General features: G+C 39.1%; 2 protein-coding genes across 7 annotated transcripts in view; both read left to right on the top strand.

The window, feature by feature from the left end:
• The window catches only part of LOC139941844 (girdin-like), a 124,149-nt gene that overhangs the window by 68,504 nt on the left and 33,214 nt on the right, over positions 1–22,431 (top strand). For all 6 annotated transcript variants that reach the window (XM_071938476.1, XM_071938483.1, XM_071938491.1 and 3 more), the window contains 3 exons: positions 16,940–17,152; positions 17,777–17,911; positions 21,175–21,414. In XM_071938476.1, coding sequence (XP_071794577.1) covers positions 16,940–17,152; positions 17,777–17,911; positions 21,175–21,414 — 588 coding nt within the window. The remainder of the gene's footprint in view (positions 1–16,939; positions 17,153–17,776; positions 17,912–21,174; positions 21,415–22,431) is intronic.
• On the top strand, positions 11,806–13,290 carry LOC139939272 (uncharacterized). The gene has a single exon (XM_071935032.1). The coding sequence runs from the start codon at positions 11,806–11,808 to the stop codon at positions 12,571–12,573; it is 768 nt and encodes a 255-aa protein (XP_071791133.1). The 3' UTR covers positions 12,574–13,290.

Raw genomic sequence — 22,431 nt, 5'->3', positions numbered from 1 at the left:
AAACAGTTAAACAGTGTAAAAACAGGGTGCCATATTCATACATGTACACATGGTCGTAAACCTGTCCGCATGTCCTTAACGATAAGTGTGCCGGGTGCGTTTTGGCGACGGTAACCAAAAACTGTTTCGGTTGTTGGCCGTTGGTTCTGCAGTTCAGACTGAACGATAACCGAGTTGTGAGCTCGGTTACTGTTTTGGTTATGACGTCAGAAGCAATTATTGGTTACAGCCGCCAAAACGCACCCCTGCTTTCTTGTGCATTGCGATATGCTGGAAAAACAACTAGGCCTATACATGTATTCTATTTAAAGGATGGGGCAATAATGGTTGTCTTGCTCAGGGACACGCATTGTCATTACCTGGACTCGAACCTGCACTCTGCTGTTCAGGGTACAGGAACGTGAGTGTGCTGCAGTAGACCGCGTGGCTTTGACTCGTCCTCATTACTAAGTAACCAACTTCGTGAGCAGTCTCTCCCTGTGTGTCATGCACTGGGCTCAAGATCTTGTGGCTAATTCATAAATGTGTGGGTTCGAATCCCGGTCATTACTCCTGTATCCTTCTTACCCAAGACACTTGTACATGAAACTATTTAACTGGCAGGCCTGTATGCTTTGTTTTTGAAAGGTCATGGGCACAATGCGATGTCTGATTGGTAGAGGGCACCATAGTATTAGGAAATTGTAAATTTCTACTGGAATTGAGGCAATCGCCTTTGTTATATCCATGAAGTATCAGGCCTGAACTGTTTCACTTTCCAATAGTTCATGAGATGTTTTTTTATGGTTAACTTTATGCAGCAACTTGTTGGCATCAACAGGATGTTTCCAGCTGTGATGCAAATGTACAAAATGTACGTATGGGTTTACTTTAATTGTAGACTTCTTCTTGGTGTAGGCTCTGGTTAAGGCTCTTTTTAAAGTATTTGCTTAAAATGTGCTCCTTTGGTGCATAGCTCAAACAGGTAGATAGATGGAGCCCAAGGCAGGGGCGAAGAAGCTGATTTAAAAAAGGCCCTTGATCTCGAAACTGGTACATCAAGACCGTTTTTTTGCTGGTCTCTGTCATGGTTGTGGACTGCAGCGCTAGTTCCCATTCCCAGTAGACTTTCTGGGTCACTTCCATAACCCTTCCTTTTCCTCACAGCTCATAAATGATATCCAGTATTCATGTGTCACTCAACAACATGACGCACAGTAAGCTACTGCACATTGTACCTACTGTAGGAAAATGTGGGCTGTCAACAGAACAGTGTTTATCAAATACAAAAGGCATTGCAATACGCATCATTCAAACTCAGGAAGACATCATAATACCTGTGATAGGACATCACTTGATTAAAACAAGAATGTCAAATTTCCAAGCAGCCCCTGTTAGAGGTTTTGACAGACTTATGAAGTTTTCTCTTAACAAAGTCCCCCTAAAATCTGAAGTGACTACAGATTTAAAAATGTAAATTATTAAATCAACTTTTTATACCATGTGCTCTTAAATGTTTACCTGAAATAGCACTATTTATAAAGCACAGTGGGGCTTTTAAAACCAATATTAACACCAAGGTAGAAAACATTCTAAAGACCTTGTTTTAATTTGGCGTGGTTTGGCCAAACTTCGAAAAATTTGATCAGGAAAAACACAATTGCCTCCTCATTTTTGCAATATTCACTGTGAAAAGAACCAGTTTCTAATGAGTTGAAAACCATCCCAGGCTAGAGATTTTATCTATGAAGTTATAGGGGGCCTAGAGGGTGGTTCAACATTTTCAGAAAATGTTCACAAGCAGACAATCTATTATTCAGCCAGTGCTTTTTTAGGATGAAAATAATGATTGTTCCTGGAAATGGCTTGCAAGGAGAGGATGTTTGTCCAAGAAGCAGAGAGCTATAAAACTTAATCACAATCTTCCACACCCATGTTATAGATTGGTCTGATCCCCTGTCTTTATTGTCTATCAGGATAACAGCCTTGATTTGATGATGTCAGATGTCATAATGACCGATAAAGAGTCAAGACACTAGACCAGTCTCTTTGCTCTGAAAGATAACAGTAGACTATTGATCCATCTGTTTTATTGCTCCATGATCTTCCTTGTACCTAAGTACTGTACATGTATACGATATGTAGACTCCATCAAGTGCTAGTCTGAGTTTGAAATTGCGTAGAAACTCTGATTCTCCTTGGATTGCTCTTGCCGGATCAAGTGTAGACATGATGTTTGTGTAAACTTCATTTTAAGTGCGCGTCCAGAGGTTTGAGGTTTTACAAAACAGACAAACACAGAACATTTGTGAAAGCAATTTGAGCAATATTAGTAGAGAACAGACATAAAACAGAAGTTGAAGTGTGCAATAACATGAGCCAGTTATTTATGGAGGCCAGCAGTGTGTCAAACATCTGATTTACAATGGCTTAGTTTTTGTACTCTGGAGAGTTGGTTTCCAGCCCATTATCTGCTGTAATGTTCTGTTCATGTATCCTATCTTAGGCTCGATAAAACTTCACTGAGACAAATGAGGCAATTGCCTCCACTTCCCTTGATGTTGCCTTTGTGCCCCTTGTCATTTGCCTTACATGTAGTACCCGTTGTGCAAATTTCACTCATAGAGGTGCCTTTACTTACATTTATAACTGCTTTGCCAATGCAATTTTGCAAGAAAGAAGCAGGCGTTTCATCTGAAAGCTGTCTTGAAGTTGAAGGACAGTTTGTGAAGGCATCGGCTCTGTAAAAATGTAGCCCACATGTAAAAGTGTACACGTACACGTATTTGGGTATGAACATTTTTTACATTTTGTCGGTTTATTTGCTCCATCTGTGTGTCTTTCATTGTGTTGACGCCCTCTTGTTTATGGTACAGCAAAATGCATTGTAAACAATTGGAATGGCAGAATTACCTTAGCATGTCTGGTATGTTTACTTTTAAATGATGCATGGTAACTGCAATGCCATTTTGTTGAACATTCGTTGTTATCTGCATGTGACGTAAACAGTAGAGCCTTTAAGCCTATAAAGCGAACAAATGATATTAAGACATGTTGCCTCCCTCACCCCCAGCAATTGCTGTTAGCCCTTTGCAAAGGTCCAATTATACAAATTTACATTTCCCTTATGTGAGCGAAAGTCAAGGTCTGATGTAAAGCAGCTCATTATAAGTAAAAGTTTGATTATAAAACTATCAATAATGAGTATCAAGCAATATTGTGTACACTTGCAGGGCCTGATACGTAACACTAACAGAGGCAACTAGGGCGATTGCCTCTATGCCCCACTACCTTGGTGCCCTTGAATTGTTCCAGTAGAAATTTCAATACTCCTTGTACCATTTACCAAGGAGAAAATGCCTTGGTGCCCTTGCCCTTTTAAAAACACAGCCAACAGGCTTGTGAATGCATCTTTAAAAGACCTACACTTGATCTTGGGACATGTACAAAAGAAAGTGCCATTGACCTACAATGTACTTAACATGTACATGAAGTAAACAATGTTCTTCATACTGTATTCTGAATACACTGATGCACTTTTCATATCAAGTGCAATCCATTCAGCTGGAACTATCTGAAGAATTTAGCAATCTTCCCATCCCTAATGCATTCTTGACATTCTTAATATCTGTTTCCCATCTGGGAAATGTGGACTTGAGTAGAAACTTCTGTCTACATGAGATTTAAAGCCTTGTCATGGTTGAGGAAAAAAGAATGCAAAACAAATTGAAGAGGGTTCCATGATGGGAAAGGTGCATAAAAGTCAATGTTGTTTTTTTTAAGGGGCTTTGACAACTTTCGTTCAGATAGTCTATGTTTTATGTGTAGTATGTCGGCTTTCATGGAACATTCCATCGCCATAGACAAGGCTTGACTTTGGTGTAAAACTCCACAAGCCTGCAGGTCTCGTAGCTTAACATGTTTACGAGTCAGAGTTTAGTGTACAATACCAGAATATTCATAAGAAAGAGATTTGACAGAGTTTTAAACATATTCTTGTTATACTTTGTCTAAACAAGCACTAAACACAATTTTGAACATCATTTCTCTCTGTGAGAGAAATGAAATTTTGATGTATTTTTAAAAATCAATTGAGATACTCAAGACCACTTCTTGCCCAGGCTAAACATCAAAGGCCTTGGGCCTACAGTCCAGTAGCCACCAATGAAAATATTGGTCAAGGACACATCCAGTAGAATTTGAACAAAAAGGAAGTCCTGGTTTTGGTGCTTTCCCCCTTCGGAATTTGGCTGAGTAGTGCGAAAAGGGCTTTATAATTCACCATGGTGTGTAATTGTTAATTGAGTACAATTTACTGACACATGTACACCAACATACATTGTACATTTGCAACTTGTTTCCATCTTGCTTCAATTCAATACATTTCTGACATTTGCTGTTGCTCTATGCTGTATGCAATCATTCTAACACCATCCTGTCATTAGCCCAAAAACTTCTGTGCTCTTTCAAGAAATAACAGCTCCCTGCTACTGTGCAAATAGACAAGTAGAACTTTACCCATGCCCAGATTGGTTAGGTAAACACTTGAGACCATAGTGTCAGTAACTAAATGTACACAAGTGTGCACTGTAGGGTAGCTTTTAGTTTGTCTGTAGTGGAGTCCCTGACTTTTCCCAAAGAAAACAAAGCTTGGCAGGGTTAACTTTTGGTATTGGTAGAGGGGCTGGCCTTCACTCAGCACAGGCGTTGCTGCTCAGCACAGGTGTAGGTGTGGTATGACTTTGCTAAAAGTCTGTCTGTACTTCTGGACTGGGGGGGGGGTGGTCAGTTTTGGCACATAAAGGAATGACTGTGACATGCTTTTATAAAATCTTCTTAATTTTCTTTCAAATACATTACAATAGATAATTTGCCAAAGAAATTAATTACTGACATGTGTACATTGTAAGTTTGTTTATAAATATGAATAACTTTCTGGATCTATACGTACAAAATGGCTTGCATTTCAAGAATGTAGGAATCATATCTCTACTAGACCGCAGATCTTATTTTTTTTTTACATATAAATCGTTAAAAACAATTACTCAAAAAGTTATTTTATTGTTCAGAAACATATATTTGAAGAATTTTTTTTTTCCAGGTGACTTTTAAAGAAAATTAGGGACTTTGTGTTTGGAAAGCAGTAGACTGCATTAACTTGTTAAGTTTAGGGGTTACCAGCCTAAGTGCTAAAGATGCTAGACTCTGGCCAGTGGTCCAGTGGGTATTTCAAGCCCTGCTCCAGCGTACCTTTGTACCCATAGCGAATATGTTTTTAATATGCCCATGAAGTTTTAGCTTTTCTTAAAAGCTGATAGTCAAACAATTTGATGTCGGCAAATATTGGCCGAAGAAATATTGATCGTTTGTACTTATTTCCCCCTTTTTTGTGTGCAATGCGTTTAGTAAATTTCATAAAAGTAAATTAAGGTCTTTGTGTTTGGAAAGCACTAGACTGCATTAATGCAATTTAGCCATTGGCTACAAGTTCAATTTTAATAAGCCATCAATAACAATAATAATTATATCTTTGTTATTTGTGTGAAGGATAACATGTGTACCAGCATATCAAGGGAATGTCAAGGTGAACCATAAATGATTTATTGAGTGTAATGTACTTTGAGGTGGATGACAATACAATAATAATGATAAACTGAATAGGCATTTTGTGAAAGTATGACACAACACCTGGCAAAAGTGCAAGATCCACATTTCACATTAGCCTATATACTGTACAACCATCGCGACAAGTACAATTGTCCACATCAGGATTTCCTCATGGTTCTTAGAAGTAGTTTAATTGTAGGGCCTATCAGTTTCTTTCCTTTACCCATCATTTCACAATCAAAAAGAAAAATATATAAACAAATTAACATAAATAAATAGATGAATAAAAACAAAATTGTTTTATAAACTACAAATATTTATTAAATAAATATTTAGGTATAAATACAAAATTATTATACAACGTGAATAAAACTATACAAAATAAACAACAGGAGGTGGGGGGCCTGCGTTGAAAACAAACTGGAATTTTTTGAAAGTGAATCATAAATACAATGAAGGGCCTACATGTTTTCCTCAATTTTATCTCTGAATCTTCACCAGCACTGGTTCAGTTTACCTTCAACTCAACTCACCTAGAAGGATGCGTATTTATTGATCGCATCATTCTTTGAGGAATCCGCCTGGGTGGGGCCCATGACTCAGCTCATGAATAATTCATGAGGACATTCACCTTCGCAATTCATTCACTCTCGTAGTAGTAGAATCACATCCCTGGGATTATGCGCACAGAATGTGTTCTGGTTGCCTTTGTTTCATGCCACGTTCAAACCACTTTGTGTGTTCGTGATTTGTAATGTAAATGAGTCTGTTTGAGTCTAATTAAATGCTGTAGCAAATGAAATGTGACGCCCATATGGACACCTGTGTGAATCAGGATGCTGCTTTCAAGATGTGCTTTTTAAACATGTAGGGCCTACTGTACATGGGGCAATTGCTGAGTGTTTTGTACACACAATAATTTACCAATCATTTATATTGAGACAGCGTACAAACATTGTAGTCTTCAGTGTAGGCCTTCATGTACAGTACAAGTATGTATTATACACTGTACATTTATAATTAATGTTTTGTAATTAAAAACTCAAACAGGTTGATACACATTTTATACTTTGTACAATTCACGTCACGCATGTTTACAACATGTACAAATGTCTGACACAGAATTTTTAACTCGTTCCCATACTGCACACGAGCAAGCTCTTCTTGTTGGCCTACTACACATACTAATGTGGGGTACATCTGAGCACCAATTTCAAAAAATATTATCTTCTTCAGACCACTGGTTGTTACTGCAGTGTAGAACAAAATTTCTTCAATTCCATACAATTTACCATTGAGCAGTGGTTTTACTTACGTAAACATTTCAAGATACAAGTTATGATGGTGTCCGCAGCTGTAAGCTACACATGTAAGCTAGGGCAGACTGTGTACCCAATTTCATAGAGCTACCCAAGCTGAACATTGTTGCTTAAAAACAATTAGGCCTATCTGCTAAGCAAAAATGAGCAGGATACCAGTCAAATGTGGTACATTCGATATGACATTTTGGCTGATTATTCTGGTTAGCATTTCTGTTGTGCTTAGCCATTTTGAGCAGGCTGTGAAATTGGGCCCAGATGAGATCGTTCATACACATGGTTCATATGACAAGTTTGCATGTTAACGGTATGGGATCAGTATCTGTATTGCAAGTCATTGATAATGTACCGTAGCATGCATAGTAGCTATACTTGTACATATTTCATACTGACTTTTCCAAACCTTACTGACAATGACATCAATCAAGATCTATGCTTCAGTGAACCATGAATGAACACTTGGCTGAATGTGATTATATTCCAATGGACTGACAGCTTGTCTAGCCTTGGATTAACCAGGGACCTTTATCAACTAGCAAGGACACGCCCCAAGCCTTCACACATGGTGTCTGTGAACTGAGGTCCTGCCTGATAAACAGTGCATTACCAATTGGCAGAAGCAGTCAATACAAATGTAATGTACATGTATGTTTGTACATGTGATTGCTTCTCAGCAGCCAATCTTGACCCAAATTCCTCTGAAGCAACATAGAGTCAGGCCTAATACTCCACGGAGACAACAAAGGCGATTGTCATCTTGCCCCCCTAGTCATTGCCTTGGGGCCCTTGAAATGCTCCACTTGAAATTTAGTTACAGTTTCCTCATAGGGGACCCTTTACCAAGGAGAAAATGCCCCTGGTGCCTTTGCCCTTTCAAAAACGAAGCATTACGTAGGCTTGTAGAGATGTACATGCGTTTTTGCTCCAGGAAACACAATACAACCATGTGACAGGCCTGATACTTCACAGAGGCAATCGAAAGCAATGAAGGCGATTGCCTCCATGCCCCTGGTCATTGCCTTCGTGCCCAAATATCTACATTACAAGTTTACAATTTCCCCATAGGGTGCCCTTTACCAAGGAGAAAATGCCTTGGTGCCCTTACCTTTCAAAAACGGAGCATACAGGCCTAATGTGACACAGATGGATAAGAACCACCCTTGTCCACTGTGAGATTGAGGAATTTGTGCTGACCCATCTTAACATTACACGCATGCACACAATGAAGGTCACGTAGATGTGTATCAGTTCACATAGCCAACATTTTTTATGTGGACATTCGTATTTGGTCTTAATCCGAAAGAATTCAATGGTACCCTGTGCTTTTGCTGTGGTGCCCTTTGCAAAGTTCCAATACAAATTTACATTTTCCTTGTAGACGTGCCCCTTACTAGAGGAAAGCGGCCATGCCCCTTTAAAAACTAATTTTGTTATCCACTGAAATGCGAGAAACTCTCGAGGTTATCCAAATGTTGAATGTGTCTTTAATCCAATCACTCCCTGGCATTGCTAGCAGACTAATCAAGCAAACCCATCCCCGTGCTGACATGCAATCAAGTCTGACGCCTTGCACGGTGACAGACTCCCCTTGCTCAGACAGTTCATGTAATAATACGCAAACAGCACCTCGCTATGTGTCAAGACATTGACTGCATATTCAAGATTGGTGAGATATTGGCTGATGGTCTCACTGCTTTTATGTGGAGTGTCTGGACTGTTGTACAGTTCACTGCATGCATGTCAGAACCTGTGAATGAGTCTTGGGCATTGTGCGCTGATTGGTTGTTGCCCGGTATTTAGATATTGCTTTACATGTACTTAAAACCATAAATCCCGAGAGGGATTTATCTAACACCAATTTCATGGCTCTGTTTCTTTATGAAATCTAATCTAAGCTTAATAAGAGATGTTAAATTTGCATCGGGATAAAGAATATTATTATTATTTTTTTACCCATACACCGATGTGTGTTAGCACTGTATACTCTGTACTTTCCCGAGTCCTGTGAAAAAATATCACAGGCATGTTACTCGGGTAGGATTCGAACCCACGACCCTTGCAATTCTAGAGCAGTGTCTTATAACTAGACTACAGAGGTTGCCTGGTAGCTAGAGGCTAGCTAGAAGCTAGACTGCCTCTAGCTACTGGGCAATATAAGTGTAGACAATATAAGTGAAAGGCAATTTTATTGTTTTATGTTTGTTGAAGCTTAGAATAACAAATAAATGACTCACAGAGTACAGTGTACATGTACATGGAGTCACGTAGCAAGTTCGTTCAAAGGGTAGCTTTTGAAGACTTCTGTGCCATTGTCATTTTAATTTCACATTTTGTCAATTACTTTCAACTAGACCATAGCAAAACAAATTCAGGAAGTGTGACCAAACATTTGTGTACAAGAACTATATTTTTTTTATCATTACAAATATTGATACTCTGAATAGAAAAAATATTTTCAAGTTAAAAGTAGGCCATCGTATTCAATGCATGTTGAGTTTGCAGTTCCATCAATGTCAATGAAACTTGAACTTTCATTCAATTCCACTCTTTTATATCATCTAGCGTCATATGAAAAACGATCCCTGTATTTGTTCACTCTACAAAAGCACAGACGCTTTGGATGTAATGAAAAGCTGAATCCGTCTAGAAATTCTACCCTTTGGCCTGGTTTTGGAGTTAAAGAATTTGTTAAAAGCAGAAAACCAGGATGCTGTGTGCAAGTGGGGCTTGGAATCTAGAACTAATATAAACCTTTGTGGTTAAAATTCAACTATGATATTTAAAAACTTTAAAAAGAAATCGGAAAGCTTGTCTTTTATAATGATATGTGACACCCAACTCAAAAAGCAGGCACTTTTGGGAATTAGTGAAATGGCATTGCACATGAGGTAAAATGTTCATATTCAAACAGTCTTAACTTACTAGCCTTCATGAAGTTTTCTTTGAAAACTATTTTTCTTAGGACTGGAATTTAATTCCACGGTGGCATGGACTCTGTTGCCCTGATCTTGGCCTTGGTGCCCTTCAAAAGTGACCCATGATGGACTTTTAGGTTTAAAAATGGAACTGCCCTTTGCAAAGTGAAAATGGCCTTGCCCCCCTCAAAGATGAAATTCCAGGCCTGTATTCTCATCTTTTTGGTGACCAAGTAAACTAAGTAAAACCCTAAGGTATACCTTGCCTTTAATGCCTTCTGAAATGTTCCATTCTAAAAAAATTCCTCATAGAGGTCCCCTTTACCATGAAAAAGTGCCTTGCCCATACATTCAGAACAAAGTATCAACATATGTGCTTTCCTTAACAAAATTACATGTAAAGAAAGGAAATAAAAAGGGCTTCACCAATCAATAATAAATAATGGGATTAAGAATGTTTGTTCTAGTGTGAGAGAGTTTTCAAAGCTTGCAAATTGGGCCTAGTGTGGATTTAAAGTACTTGAAAGCTTTCAAGGAGATTAGCGTGCTATTGTTGGCGCTTAGCTGTGAATTCAGGGTTGGTGTAGGTCAAACAGGGTACTCTACATTGACAGTTATATTGTAATAAGCTAGACTGCGTACCAACACACTCATTCATGTTTGGTTCCTAACAATGGGTGTGTCTATAACCAGAAACATTTTCTACAGGTTGTTTTTCTCATGTGTTAATCAGACATGTATGCCAAACTCATGTCCCGTTTTAATGGCGAGTAAGTCGTCCTAATTTAGGATGGATTCAATGCGTCTTAAGTTCTATGATTACGGAACTTAACTCATCCTACGTATAAGTCCTAAGATTTATTCTAAGTTAGGAAGAGTTGGGTTAAATCGACAGTTTGGATGTTGTGTAGGCTAGGGGGTGGGGCAGTACATGTACCAGCACACAGTGACAGGGCTCGGATTTTACACTGGAGCATGTAGGTATGAGGCAAGTGACAAGTCTGGCAATCTTGTGTTCGAACAATAAAGCCACACTGAAATATTTACAACAAAATTAAGTGGATGTTAAAATTACTCGTGTGATAAACAACTCTCAATTCTATTGAGTAATGAAGTACACATGTTGTCCTATTCTACCCATAAAGACAAATGAGACAAAACAGTATGAATGTTGAACTGTTCACGTCAGCATCATTGAAGGAGCACTAAGGCCTTTATGCCTGTGTTGGCTTTTCAGAAATAAACGATTTCCATAAAAAATAATTATGCAGCCTGACGGTTCTTTTCAGAACTGAGAAGTCTCCCGAACCCCTGACCATCTACTCTGCGGTAGTAGAATAAAGCAAGACAGTTCTCTTTGAACAAACTCTACCTGGCAAGTAGATACACACATGGTGGTACCGCAAACCACATACAATATACATGTACAAATAATTGTTGATTTTTTAAAAATTTATTATAGGGAAGAAACTGTTCTGCTGACATTGTGTTCCTCAGGAGTTAACTGGTCTGTAAATAATGTAATTAAACTGAGTGTTGCAATTAAGCTGAGTAAATACTTAACTCGTTTAAAGAAGGGTTTACTCACACTGCACCACCGTTACTGTGGCAACGCATCAACAACCAGGGCCAAATTTCATAGAGCTACTTCTGCGGAAAATATTGCTAGCAATCTTTCAGCTAAGCAAAAATAAGCAGGATACCAGTTGTACACGTGACATGCTATTGTGGCTGGTAACCTTATTCTGGAAAGCATAATTTTCTTACAAGTGCTTTCTACTTTTTGTGCTTAATTAGCTGTATGAAAGCTCTTTCAGGGCCAAATTTTTGTTTGATCTGGGAAGCCATCTATGTAGCTTTGAATGCCACACCTTAAAAATAGGAAGACTTTTACGCAGTCAGAGTGAGCGAGCCAACGACACAAGATGATCTGTCCAATTCTTGGCATATTTTTTCACGTTGTTGTTGCAGTAACCGTGACCACCATGGTGACCAAGGGTGTCTTTGCAGCGAGACGGTGCCCTGATGGATGGGTGCCTTATGCTGAGTCTTGCTACTTGGGTCTGGATGGATCCATGAAGGGCGACTGGACCACTGCTGTGATGCAGTGTGATCAGAATAACGCATCTATAATGGTCCCAAGCTCAGATGGCGAAAATGACTTTATAGATCACTCATTTCAGCGTCATGACCAAAGTTCCTTTGGTGTTTGGATCAATTGTAATGACGCTGAAGTTGAGGGCGAATGGAACTGCTACGAGGATGGTCAAAATCCGACCGAATATCGGAAATGGGAGCCAAACCAACCAGATGATGATAGAAAGCAAGGGGATCAAGATTATGGCTTCATGATAACCAGTGTTTACAGCACAAAGCTAGACACCGTGATTGGCAGTTGGGGTGATGCTTGGGAGGTTAGCGTTTTCTTTGTTATCTGTGAGCGTCCGCAGCAGGGCAACTGTGATCAGTCTGCTCTGGATATGTATTGCCTGACGGCAGATGAGTCTACTGGCCGCTTTACACCTCGCTGTCTCTTCAACCATACCCTGGGCAGTTATCCAACGGACACGGTAGCCGCCTGCAAACAACGATGTATGGAGCGCCAAGACTGCCGCTCGTTCAACATCAAGCGGAATTCATCCGGTTCAATGCCACGTGTTTGTGAGCTCAATAACGCCACACGCTACCAAGTCTTGGGGGAGTATTTTCAAGAGAGTGCCGGTTGCTACTATTATGACTTCAAGTGTTTCTAAAAGAAAAAAGGAACATCTTTTAGATGATTGATGTCTTTGGTGTAACTTGACTAGATTTGAGCAAAGAACTTCTTCGTGATCCTGTAGGAACTTCTTCAAGATCCCTGAACAATTGTTGTGAGGAGCAAGAAAAGAAAAAGAATGGCTACATGAACAATCATATATAAATCGTTGTATCATGTGCATGGAAAAAGGATGATAAAAAGTTATTGGAGAAAGGGAGTATGCAAATTACTGTGCACAATTGTGATTCAAGAAAACTGAGTGTCAATCATACAATGCAACAATCATGCTATACTTCTTTGTCAGATATAATTGTATTGCTTTATGGCCGGCCTTTTGTTACTGGAGAAAGGTACTTTGTGAGCCTGGATAAAGGCATATTAGCCTTACCATGCGCCCTTCTTCTGGGCAGACGATGACAAGTCTTATAAGAAGAATGCTGGCTCTCTGTTGCCATGGTCACTCACACTACCGTTACATGTATACTCAGCTCATCTTCAGGAGAATAGCACTACAAAAGCATTGTCTCTAACTTTTATTGAGTAGAACAACAGACATTTTGTTAAATGGAAGTAGAACAACAGTCATTTTGTTATGGACAAACCCAAACTTTTTCTTCTCATTATTCATGTTATTTGTGTATATATTTCCCTCTCCCCTTCTGGCCAAGTTATCATTGCTGATATATAGCTTTGTTGCGCACTCTGGTTAAGATTTTGCACCGGTTTTTAAAAACCTTTTTGGAGCTGTAGATTGTAGCTTTTAAAACTGTTTACCCCCCCCCCCCCTCATTCCAGCAATGATTCTAGCCACTTAAATTTGTGATGTTCAGTTACCGTGTCACGCCTGGCGATTTAATGAATAATTAAAATTTCAAACTTCAACAATCAAAATTAAGACGAAGCCTCAAAGGAAACTGACTGGGTAAATTTGAAAAAAAAATTGTTGAACAAATAAAATTACTAGAGGAGGATTCAAACCTGTGACCTCCAAACCTTTTTCAACTGAACTATCTATATCTAGCCTTAAAGATGGCAGTCTCCTTATTTTGTCAATATCTTCGTGAAATGGCTTCTGATTGCACCTCCCCCCCCCCCCCCCAACAAAAATATTGACATAAATGTTGGCAACCTTTTTGCACCTTGTACTGAGAGAAATGCATGACAAATTAAAATAATAGTGAACACTAATAAGTTACTGTGCTTGTTCAGCTTGCATTATTTCTTTTTCATCAGTCAAGCCCCTTAGGCAAGGAGAGTTACATTAAAACTTATTAAGCTAAATAGTATCAGGTGTTACTTGTAACCTTCCATTGGGTTCCATCCACCTGGAAAACTGACTGACTGTACAAGCATTGCACATTCATAGTTAACCCTACATGGTCAGCAAATTAAAAACGAACAAATGATTGGTGAATTTTCTTCCAAATTTGTTTATAAACCATCCAACCTTGTACTTTGAATGTCTGGATGTAAATGAATTGAATGATTTGGGTGAATGTGTGCATTGCCTGCGATCAAACTCCATGCTGTTTATCCTCAACTCACTTCATCCAATTGAACTTTAGTTTCATTCAAACCACATGTACAAATGTAGGTGACCTCATTTATTGTGTGGTTGACCTCAATGGGGTCACACTCGGGCCCCAAATGGTTGAGTCTTGGTACTTGATTGCTGGGTTACCAGCCATGTACCAGGGAACCATTGTGGGTCTATTGTTATCATTGGTTTGTCTGTGAATTATTTCTTAAAGGGAAGCTAAAAGTTTTATCTGTAAAGTTATCAACTCTATTTGAGGACTTAATAAAGGTTGAGTACCAATATCTGCAGGCCTGGAATTATACAGAGAATATGTAGGCTATCCCTATGGCCTCCTTTGCTCTGGTCTTGGCCTTTGTGCCCCTTCCTTGGCCTTGATGCCCCTTCCGTGGCCTTGGTGCCCCTTCAAAGGTTTCCTATAGTCTTTAAGATTTTCTGAAAGCAGTCTTTGCAAAATGAAAATGTCCTTTCCCTCTTAAAGATGAAATTATTTAGGTCTGCACCCGTGGATGGTACCAAACCAAATGTCAAAGTTTGTTATGTACAAAATGTACAGTCAATCACGCGATGAAAAACATCAAAAGCAGATGATCACCAGCATCTTCAGCGACTACTCACTGATACCTAAGCGATAACTACATGTTTTGTTACCTCTTTTTTGTTTCTTTTTTTAAGAGACCGTTTGTAACTATGCACCTTTAAGGGGAACTGTTTACATATCATGTTTGCATAGATCAGGAGGCTACTACAGTAAGCGTACACACAGGGATATACCGCATCAAACACAGATTCGTGTTGGTAGTTTTACAGTATTTAGTGCTACCTACATGTACTTCCAGATTTCTTGTTTGCTACTGGAATGATAGAAAATGACAAGAAAAGTTGTGAAACCATTAGGGCCATTGTCACATGAGGCAATTAACAGGCAGGTATAATATAATTCTTCCTGCTTAAGTTTGATTTCTGATTTGTTTGCCCTTGGAAAAATCAAACAAATTGCCGAAAAATCAAACAAAATGCTTTTAAATTACCTGAAAAGTCTACTAAAGCCCTGTGTGTATAAATGTTAGGCCTGGACGAATTATTCGAATATCCGGTTAATGGCGAATAGGTTTTCCTATCCGTAACCGCGAATGCCTTTTTTTTCTCAACCGGATATCCGCATAGGGCGCGAATACCTATTTACAAACCGGATAATTCTGTAATTACAACCGAGTAACCGGATATTCTTTAATATCCGAATATCCGTGGCGACAACGGATATGAATGTTTTGTCTGAATCCTTATGAAACTTCTATTAAGACAGCATAAAACAGCATATATTTTATTTAACTATGCTCACCTCCAGGAAGAGTTAAAACAATGACATTTCTGACGTAATTTGTTCAAAGTTTACAAAAGTTTTCCTTCACGTAGAGTCAATCACGATCAAAAGAAAAAGCAAATCGCCATCTTTAAATTAGATCCGGTCATTTTTATGAATGAACCGAGTGACACTGTCTAAAACTAATATCAATCCGCCCATAAGATCTCATTCACAAACGAACAGCGCCCTCTAGCAGCAAACAAAAATAATAATAATTTTTTTTTTAAATAGCGCCCTCTAGCGGCGAAAAAAAACTATTCGAATGTCCGGTTAATTTCGGATAGTTGGCCAGCGGTATCCGAATAACAAAATTTCACTATTCGCCCAGCACTAATAAATGTAGATCAGCCATAGTACTCGATGTTTCCAGGGACCAAGTATCATGCCAGTTTATAGGCTAACAGTTTCAAGCAATCTTCAAAAAAAAAAGGTTTTTTGTTTTTCGTAACCCTGTTTTTAAATCATCCAGGGTTTGATACTTAAGGCAAGGCATTTTTTTCTTGTAAAGGGCATCCCAATGAGGAACAGTTATATTTGGACTGGAACTTTTCAAAGGGCACCAAATCAATGGCCTCCCATGCCTCCATGAAGGCCTGAATGTCTCTGATTGTCTCTGATTGTCTCTGATGCTACCGTAGTTTTCCTTGTGCATGCAGTGCAGTTGGTTGCCTCCAAGTTGCCTGTAAGAATGTACTCCTGTGGTTTGGCCCTTAGACTGTGATGATTTTACATGACACAAGCCGCCTTGGCCTTTGGTTTGTCAATCAATCCAACAGTCCCAAGTGTAAAGTTGTAACCCAAACTTATTAGTCTAAGGAACACAGGGGGATTGTAAATTATGCAGCAATTGGCAGACATGCCAGGAATGAGGTTGACTGGTAAGAATATCCCATATTAAATGACAGACCAATCATCATATTAGCCTGGCTGTTAAGAATCCTACAATGTGCATTGTTTTTGTTCTTGTAAAAGCAAGAGTTTTTCCTTTATGGTGAAACGTAAAACTTCTGCTGGAACAGTTGAAGGCACCTAGCCTCTGTCAAGTGTTCCAATCCCAGCCTGCGGATTTTTTTTATTTATTTTTTTTTCTGTTGCAGGCTTCACATCAGTCATGATATTTTTCCATTTTTAATTGAAATTTCTTTTTGTTTTTTGAATAAAAATTGGGGGGAAATATTATTAATGTTTTTGAAATAATGAATAGCCCAAAAAGCCTATTAAAGCTAAGTAAGCATGTAAACTCATTCAAATTCTTCTACTCTTTCCCAAAGGCCATACATGCCCTGCACCCTAGCAAAGATGTTGGGTTTGAATCCCACCAGAGTGATTTGGTTGCAGATTTTTTTTTCACAAAACTCAGGAAAGTATAAAACCTCAGGAAATTTTAAAGTATCGGTTTAAGGTTAAAAAGAAAATGTATAATTGAGTTTGTTTTCTTGATTCTTTCTTATTCTTCAGGACATCCTTGATCAGCTCCTAGTGATGAAGCTTCCCAACGTCTTGACTCTGAGTAAAGATCCAATGAGTGAAGATGCAATCAATGAGATGCAGAAGCTTCTCTTATTGATGCTGGGATGTGCTGTACAGTCTAGCCAGAAGGAGGTCTTTATTGAGAGGATCAAGCAGCTGGAGATTGACGTCCAACATGCTATTGTGGTCCACATCCAAGAGGTACGAGATCACAAACCTGTCAACCACAGGCCTGCAGTTTCATTTTTGAGAGGTCGTTTTCATTTTCCAGTGGGAAATCTTCAAAGCAGCATAACAAATTTTGCAGCAAGTGATCTTTGCTGAAGTTAATTTATAATTCAATCAAGAAGGAAATTGAGTTCACTTGAGATTACACAGATTTAATTTGGAAAACGACCCAATCATTTTGAATATCCTTCTACGGTGCCCTACAGAAAAAAACCCTGTTCGGTCATCTCTCGATGTGACGTCACCACTCATGTTTGGTCATTTATAGCATCTCCGTTTTGCATAGCTGCTTAAATGCAAAATGGAGGTATAACAAAGCAACATCCCACAAATGATGACAAAGTTGTGTCATTTGGATGCACTCCATCAACGACAGAAGTGTAGGTTGTTTTTTTGAACCTTGCGTTGGGGCCCTTTTTTCCCCAAAAAGGCTTCATTTCTATGAACTACTCAAATTTAAATCATAGTTTCAGACTTTTTGTTACCAATGACTCATCTCGTCAGATATCATATACATTTATACTGTAATAGCAATTTATGTTAATGGATTACTACGAAAGGCTTGACTTTGTTTTTCCGCTTTTAATATCTCCCCAGATAACGGACAACTCTGAGAACGTCGTAAATCTTCAGTTCGGGGAATTAATAGAGCAGGACCAGCAGGAGAGCCTGTCCAAGAACATGTTCAACCATGTCAAGAGATTAGTCATGGAGAGGGATGATTACGCTGAGGTAATACTTTGGTTCGATGAGTCACCTGGGGGGCACCCCTCCGGATGTGGCCCTTAGTCCCCGCCCATCCTGTGGGACCCTGGTCACACCCCTATAGAGTCCCAACCCCACTTTGGGTTAAGCTGACCATTAAAGCTTGACCGGTGTTGTAGTGGTCAGTAGCATGTGTCATAAACTGGGTGCAGTCTTTCTGTTTTGCTTTTTTTCTTCTTTTCTTTATTTCTGGGGAAGGGGCTCAATTGTTACATTCGCTGTTGACATACAACGTTTTCATTTACGCTTTTCTCCCAGTCCCCTTTTCGCCAAATCCGCATTTAACAAGTAAAAAGACTTGTCTAAACCATCGGCTCAGTGTTCCTGTTTTGACGCCACAGCACCTTGTAAACCATTACATGGTGCTGTGTAAAGAAATAGGTCTCATACTTCAAAAACGTACATGTAGCTTTACAATACTGAGTAGTAAAGCGCCTTGAGCATCACTGAGTGACATACATGTATATGAGTGCTACAAATAAGAAGCCAATATTCTTGTTTTAAGTTTGAGCACCTTGTCTTATCTGTCATTTACATGAAAATGTACAGGACTTTTTGGACACCTATTGTAGTTTTGAAATTTCCAGTAAATTTTGACACCCTTTTACCAAATCCTGGCTGGAAAACATGTGGAAAACATGTGGAAAACAAGTGGAAAACATGTAATTAAAGTTCATAAGGTTGTGTAGAGTTACAACTGTTACGGTGACTGAACATCAAATCACAGACAGAGATGAAGCTGTGGACACTGAACTTCCTGTCAGTGTGGAAACATTTAATTAAGGACTCACTGGGAGCTCGCTGACATTGCTTTCCTGTATTGAGGTGATGTATCTTTGCCATGGCTGTGCCGAAACCTGTTGGATAAACATCGCTGTGAATGCATATTATATACATAATGTATTAATGAGTAAGTCCGCAGAAGACAGACATGTAGCGCGCTGTATGTACTGGACATGGGTGCGCTAAAGCTGTGGATCACACAGAACACCATATTTTAGGTGCGCTATGTTGATGCGCTGTCTACTATGCGATTTCGACAAATGTTAGGTTTTTGTGAGGGTAAACAATGTTAGACGCAATAAGGAACAACATGGTTACTGGAGATATCGCCAAAAATCCTGAGCGAATCAATGTAGGAAGAATAATCCCTAAGAGGAAAACACTTTTGACAAATTTTAATGACAGCAACGCTTCTCATATTAAATTCTCAATTCTCATATCATTTTTACATACATTGTAAAACCTCAGTAAATGACTTCCCTTGTATAGCAGAGCAGAATCCTACACAAATGTTTTCAGTGTCCACAAAGGATGTTCAGTCAAAATGTTTTGATATGCAAAAGTGTTGCATGAAATCGTTCCCTGCATCTTACTTTGAAAGAAATGTTTCTCAAAACATCGAAGGCTGCTGTAGACTTCTAACCAAAAGTCATTAATGGCATTATTTTTTAAAAGTGATTACCAAACGAACACATTCCCTTTAAATTAACCTGTCTTCTAGGTATGATCGAGATGTCAGAATAACCTCGCCACAACCCAACTTTGAAGTTGTTATTTCCCCTTTTGCGAAACCGCAGATCTTTCTTGTCACACTCCTAATCTGCTAAACTAACGACCGTTGTATGCTAATCAAAATGGGCAGGAATCATTTCATTAAGATTTGTCACAGCCAGTGCAGTCGTTAAAGACGCGTCGCCCTATTCTTTTTACTCAACTCAGGCCTGGAATTTTATCTGTGAAGGGACAAGGCCTTTTTAATTTGGACACGCCCATTGGAAAATGTTAAGTGTTTTTGAAACTGTTGATGGAACTCGTACTAGAGGCCAAGACCAGGGAAATGGAGACCATTGCGTCTGCCCGTGTAACTCCAGGCCTGCAAATTGAACAAAAATAATGTAAATTTAGATACTATTACTATAGTAGATAGCTGTTTCCTCAGTCGAAGTTATATCAATTGTGGTTTTCTAAAACATTAGAGCATCGTCCGTGGTGTTCCAAAGCACTAGAGCATTGAAGCAATTCTTTTTCTCATCCCCTTCAGACACAATGTATATTGCACGATCTCTGTAGAATGCAATGTACATATATACTTTATGCCCATGGCCATGTAGCCTGGTGTCACAATGAACAGTTATTCTCGAGTAAAAATCAGTCTGCCCATGGCTAATCTTACCCATGGCCATCCCCCCTGGTTGAAACTGGAGTGTCTGCAATTGTTGTACCTCACTGTTTACGTCTCACCACACAAGCTGTCCATTCACTCTGCAGACTGAGTGTAAATATCATGTAACCACCTTGAGGTCACTCAGGTCATGGACTCCAGGGTCAAGGTTCAAGGTTCATTTAGTTGGAAACATGACAGTTACATTAATGGTCTGCTAATGCCATTAGTGCATTCCGATGGCCTGACCAGGTTATTCTAGGTAGCGCTGCAATGGCAAGAAAACTGTCAAGTAGAAGAGAAGTCGTGGGAAATCTGAAGGGGGTGTGTTTGTTGCGTATCTGGTTACTATTGGATACAGTATTATGCACCCAGATTTGGTTACGCAGTCTGTGTTATAAGCAAGAGGAAAACTAGACATAAGGTTTATCATTTCTAATGGCTGCCAGCTTGCAGTGTGCAAGATAACAGAAAATGAAATTGATCTTGTGTCTCGCTAAATAAGTACGTGCTGAAGCCATTTGCCTCACATAGTGACATGTATGAAGTTTCAGATTGGGGCCCGACTTCATAGAGCTGCTTAAACCACAAATATTGCTCAACAATATTTTGCTTAGCAAAAATGAGCAAACTGCATTTAACAGATTGTTTGTGATATAGTATAATGTCTGGTAAGCATAATTTGTTGTAAGCTATTTTTATGCATTTGAGCAGGCCCACGGCCCATTTTCATGAAGCCTGTAAGCCCAAACACATGAGAAAGATGCTTTGTTGTTTTTGTTGTAGTTGCTTCTCATCACTCAGGGGTATAAATGGGTACCTGCGAGGGTAGAGGTTGATATTGTGTTTGAAAAAAGCTTCGGAGTGCCACGGCAGCCCGGGGATGTATACTCCTAGGGAATTGAGAAAAATCAAAGGAATGTTGTGGACCCAATAACCAGAGCACTAATGCATTGGAAAATGCGTTTATTTTATAAGTTATTTTTTTAATTTTTTTTTTCAAGTTATGTTTGTCAAATGTAATTCCTGATAGTATTTATTATTTCCATTTCCTCAATCCCTACAGACCATCATGGAACTCAGTCAAGAGAAAGAGATCTACCAGGCTACCATAGAAGGGCGGAGGGTTGTCCCGTCTCCAACAAGCCCAGGATCAGACAGGAGGCACATCACGGTAGAGCTCGCTGAGACCAAGGCCAAGCTTCGAAGGACGAGGCAAGAGCTAGAAGAGAAGAATGAGATGGCGCTGGAGTATAAAGAAGAGATTGATAAATACAACATGACGGTGCAGAAACTACGGCAAGAGGTGAGAGGGGAAAATGGTTCAAGGGATTGAATACGTTTGGTAATTGAAAGCCACTGTTTGTTTCAATAGTTGTAGATATACCATAAACTAATAAACTTAACAATTGATATTCATTTCGGTTTTTACCCATATACACCGATGTGTGTTAGCACTGTATACTCAGTACTTACCTGAGTTCTGTGAAATAAGGCATATTACTCGGGTGGGATTTGAACCCACGACCTTTGTAATTCTAGAGCAGTGTCATACCAACTAGACCACCAAGATTGCCCGGTTGTTAGAGGCAGTTGGAATTCTATGTTTTAGCAGTAGGTACTGCAAACGATTTAAGAGATTGCATCAGGGATAAAGAATATATTCATTTTGGTTTTTGCCATACACCGATGTGTGTTAGCACTGTATACTCAGTACTTACAAATGATGTTGTGTAATGCACGTAAGAGAACCCAGTTACACTTTTCGCTTAAAGGCAGTGGACACTATTGGTAATTGTCACAGTTGGTGTATCTCAACATATGCATAAAATAACAAACCTGTGAAAATTTGAGCTCAATCGGTCATCGAAATTGCAAGATAATAATGAAAGAAAAAAACACCCTTGTCACACGAAGTTGTGTGCGTTGTGTGCATTTAGATGGTTGATTTCGAGACCTCAAGTTCTAAACCTGAGGTCTCGAAATCAAATTCGTGGAAAATAACTTCTTTCTCGAAAAAAAATGGCACTTCAGAGGGAGCCATTTCTCGCAATGTTTTATACCATCAACCTCTCCCCATTACTCGTCACCAAGAAAGGTTTTATGCTAATAAATATTTTGAGTAATTACCAATAGTGTCCACTGCCTTTAAAGAAGGTGTCTGGTCCGTTAAGTCTGGCGAGTCTGCCGAATGCACAGCAGCACCTTGTAAACCTACATCAATATGGTCCGATCCCATAATTAAATAAAATTTTAAAACCTGTAGGCCTACTAGAATGATTCTGTCACCTTATGGTTACAAACATGTGCTATATAAGACTAC

Source organism: Asterias amurensis, chromosome 1 (assembly GCF_032118995.1).
Source record: "Asterias amurensis chromosome 1, ASM3211899v1".
NCBI lineage: Eukaryota > Metazoa > Echinodermata > Asteroidea > Forcipulatida > Asteriidae > Asterias > Asterias amurensis.
The sequence above is the reverse complement of the archived record's forward strand: the minus strand, read 5'-3'. Positions and strand labels throughout refer to the sequence as shown.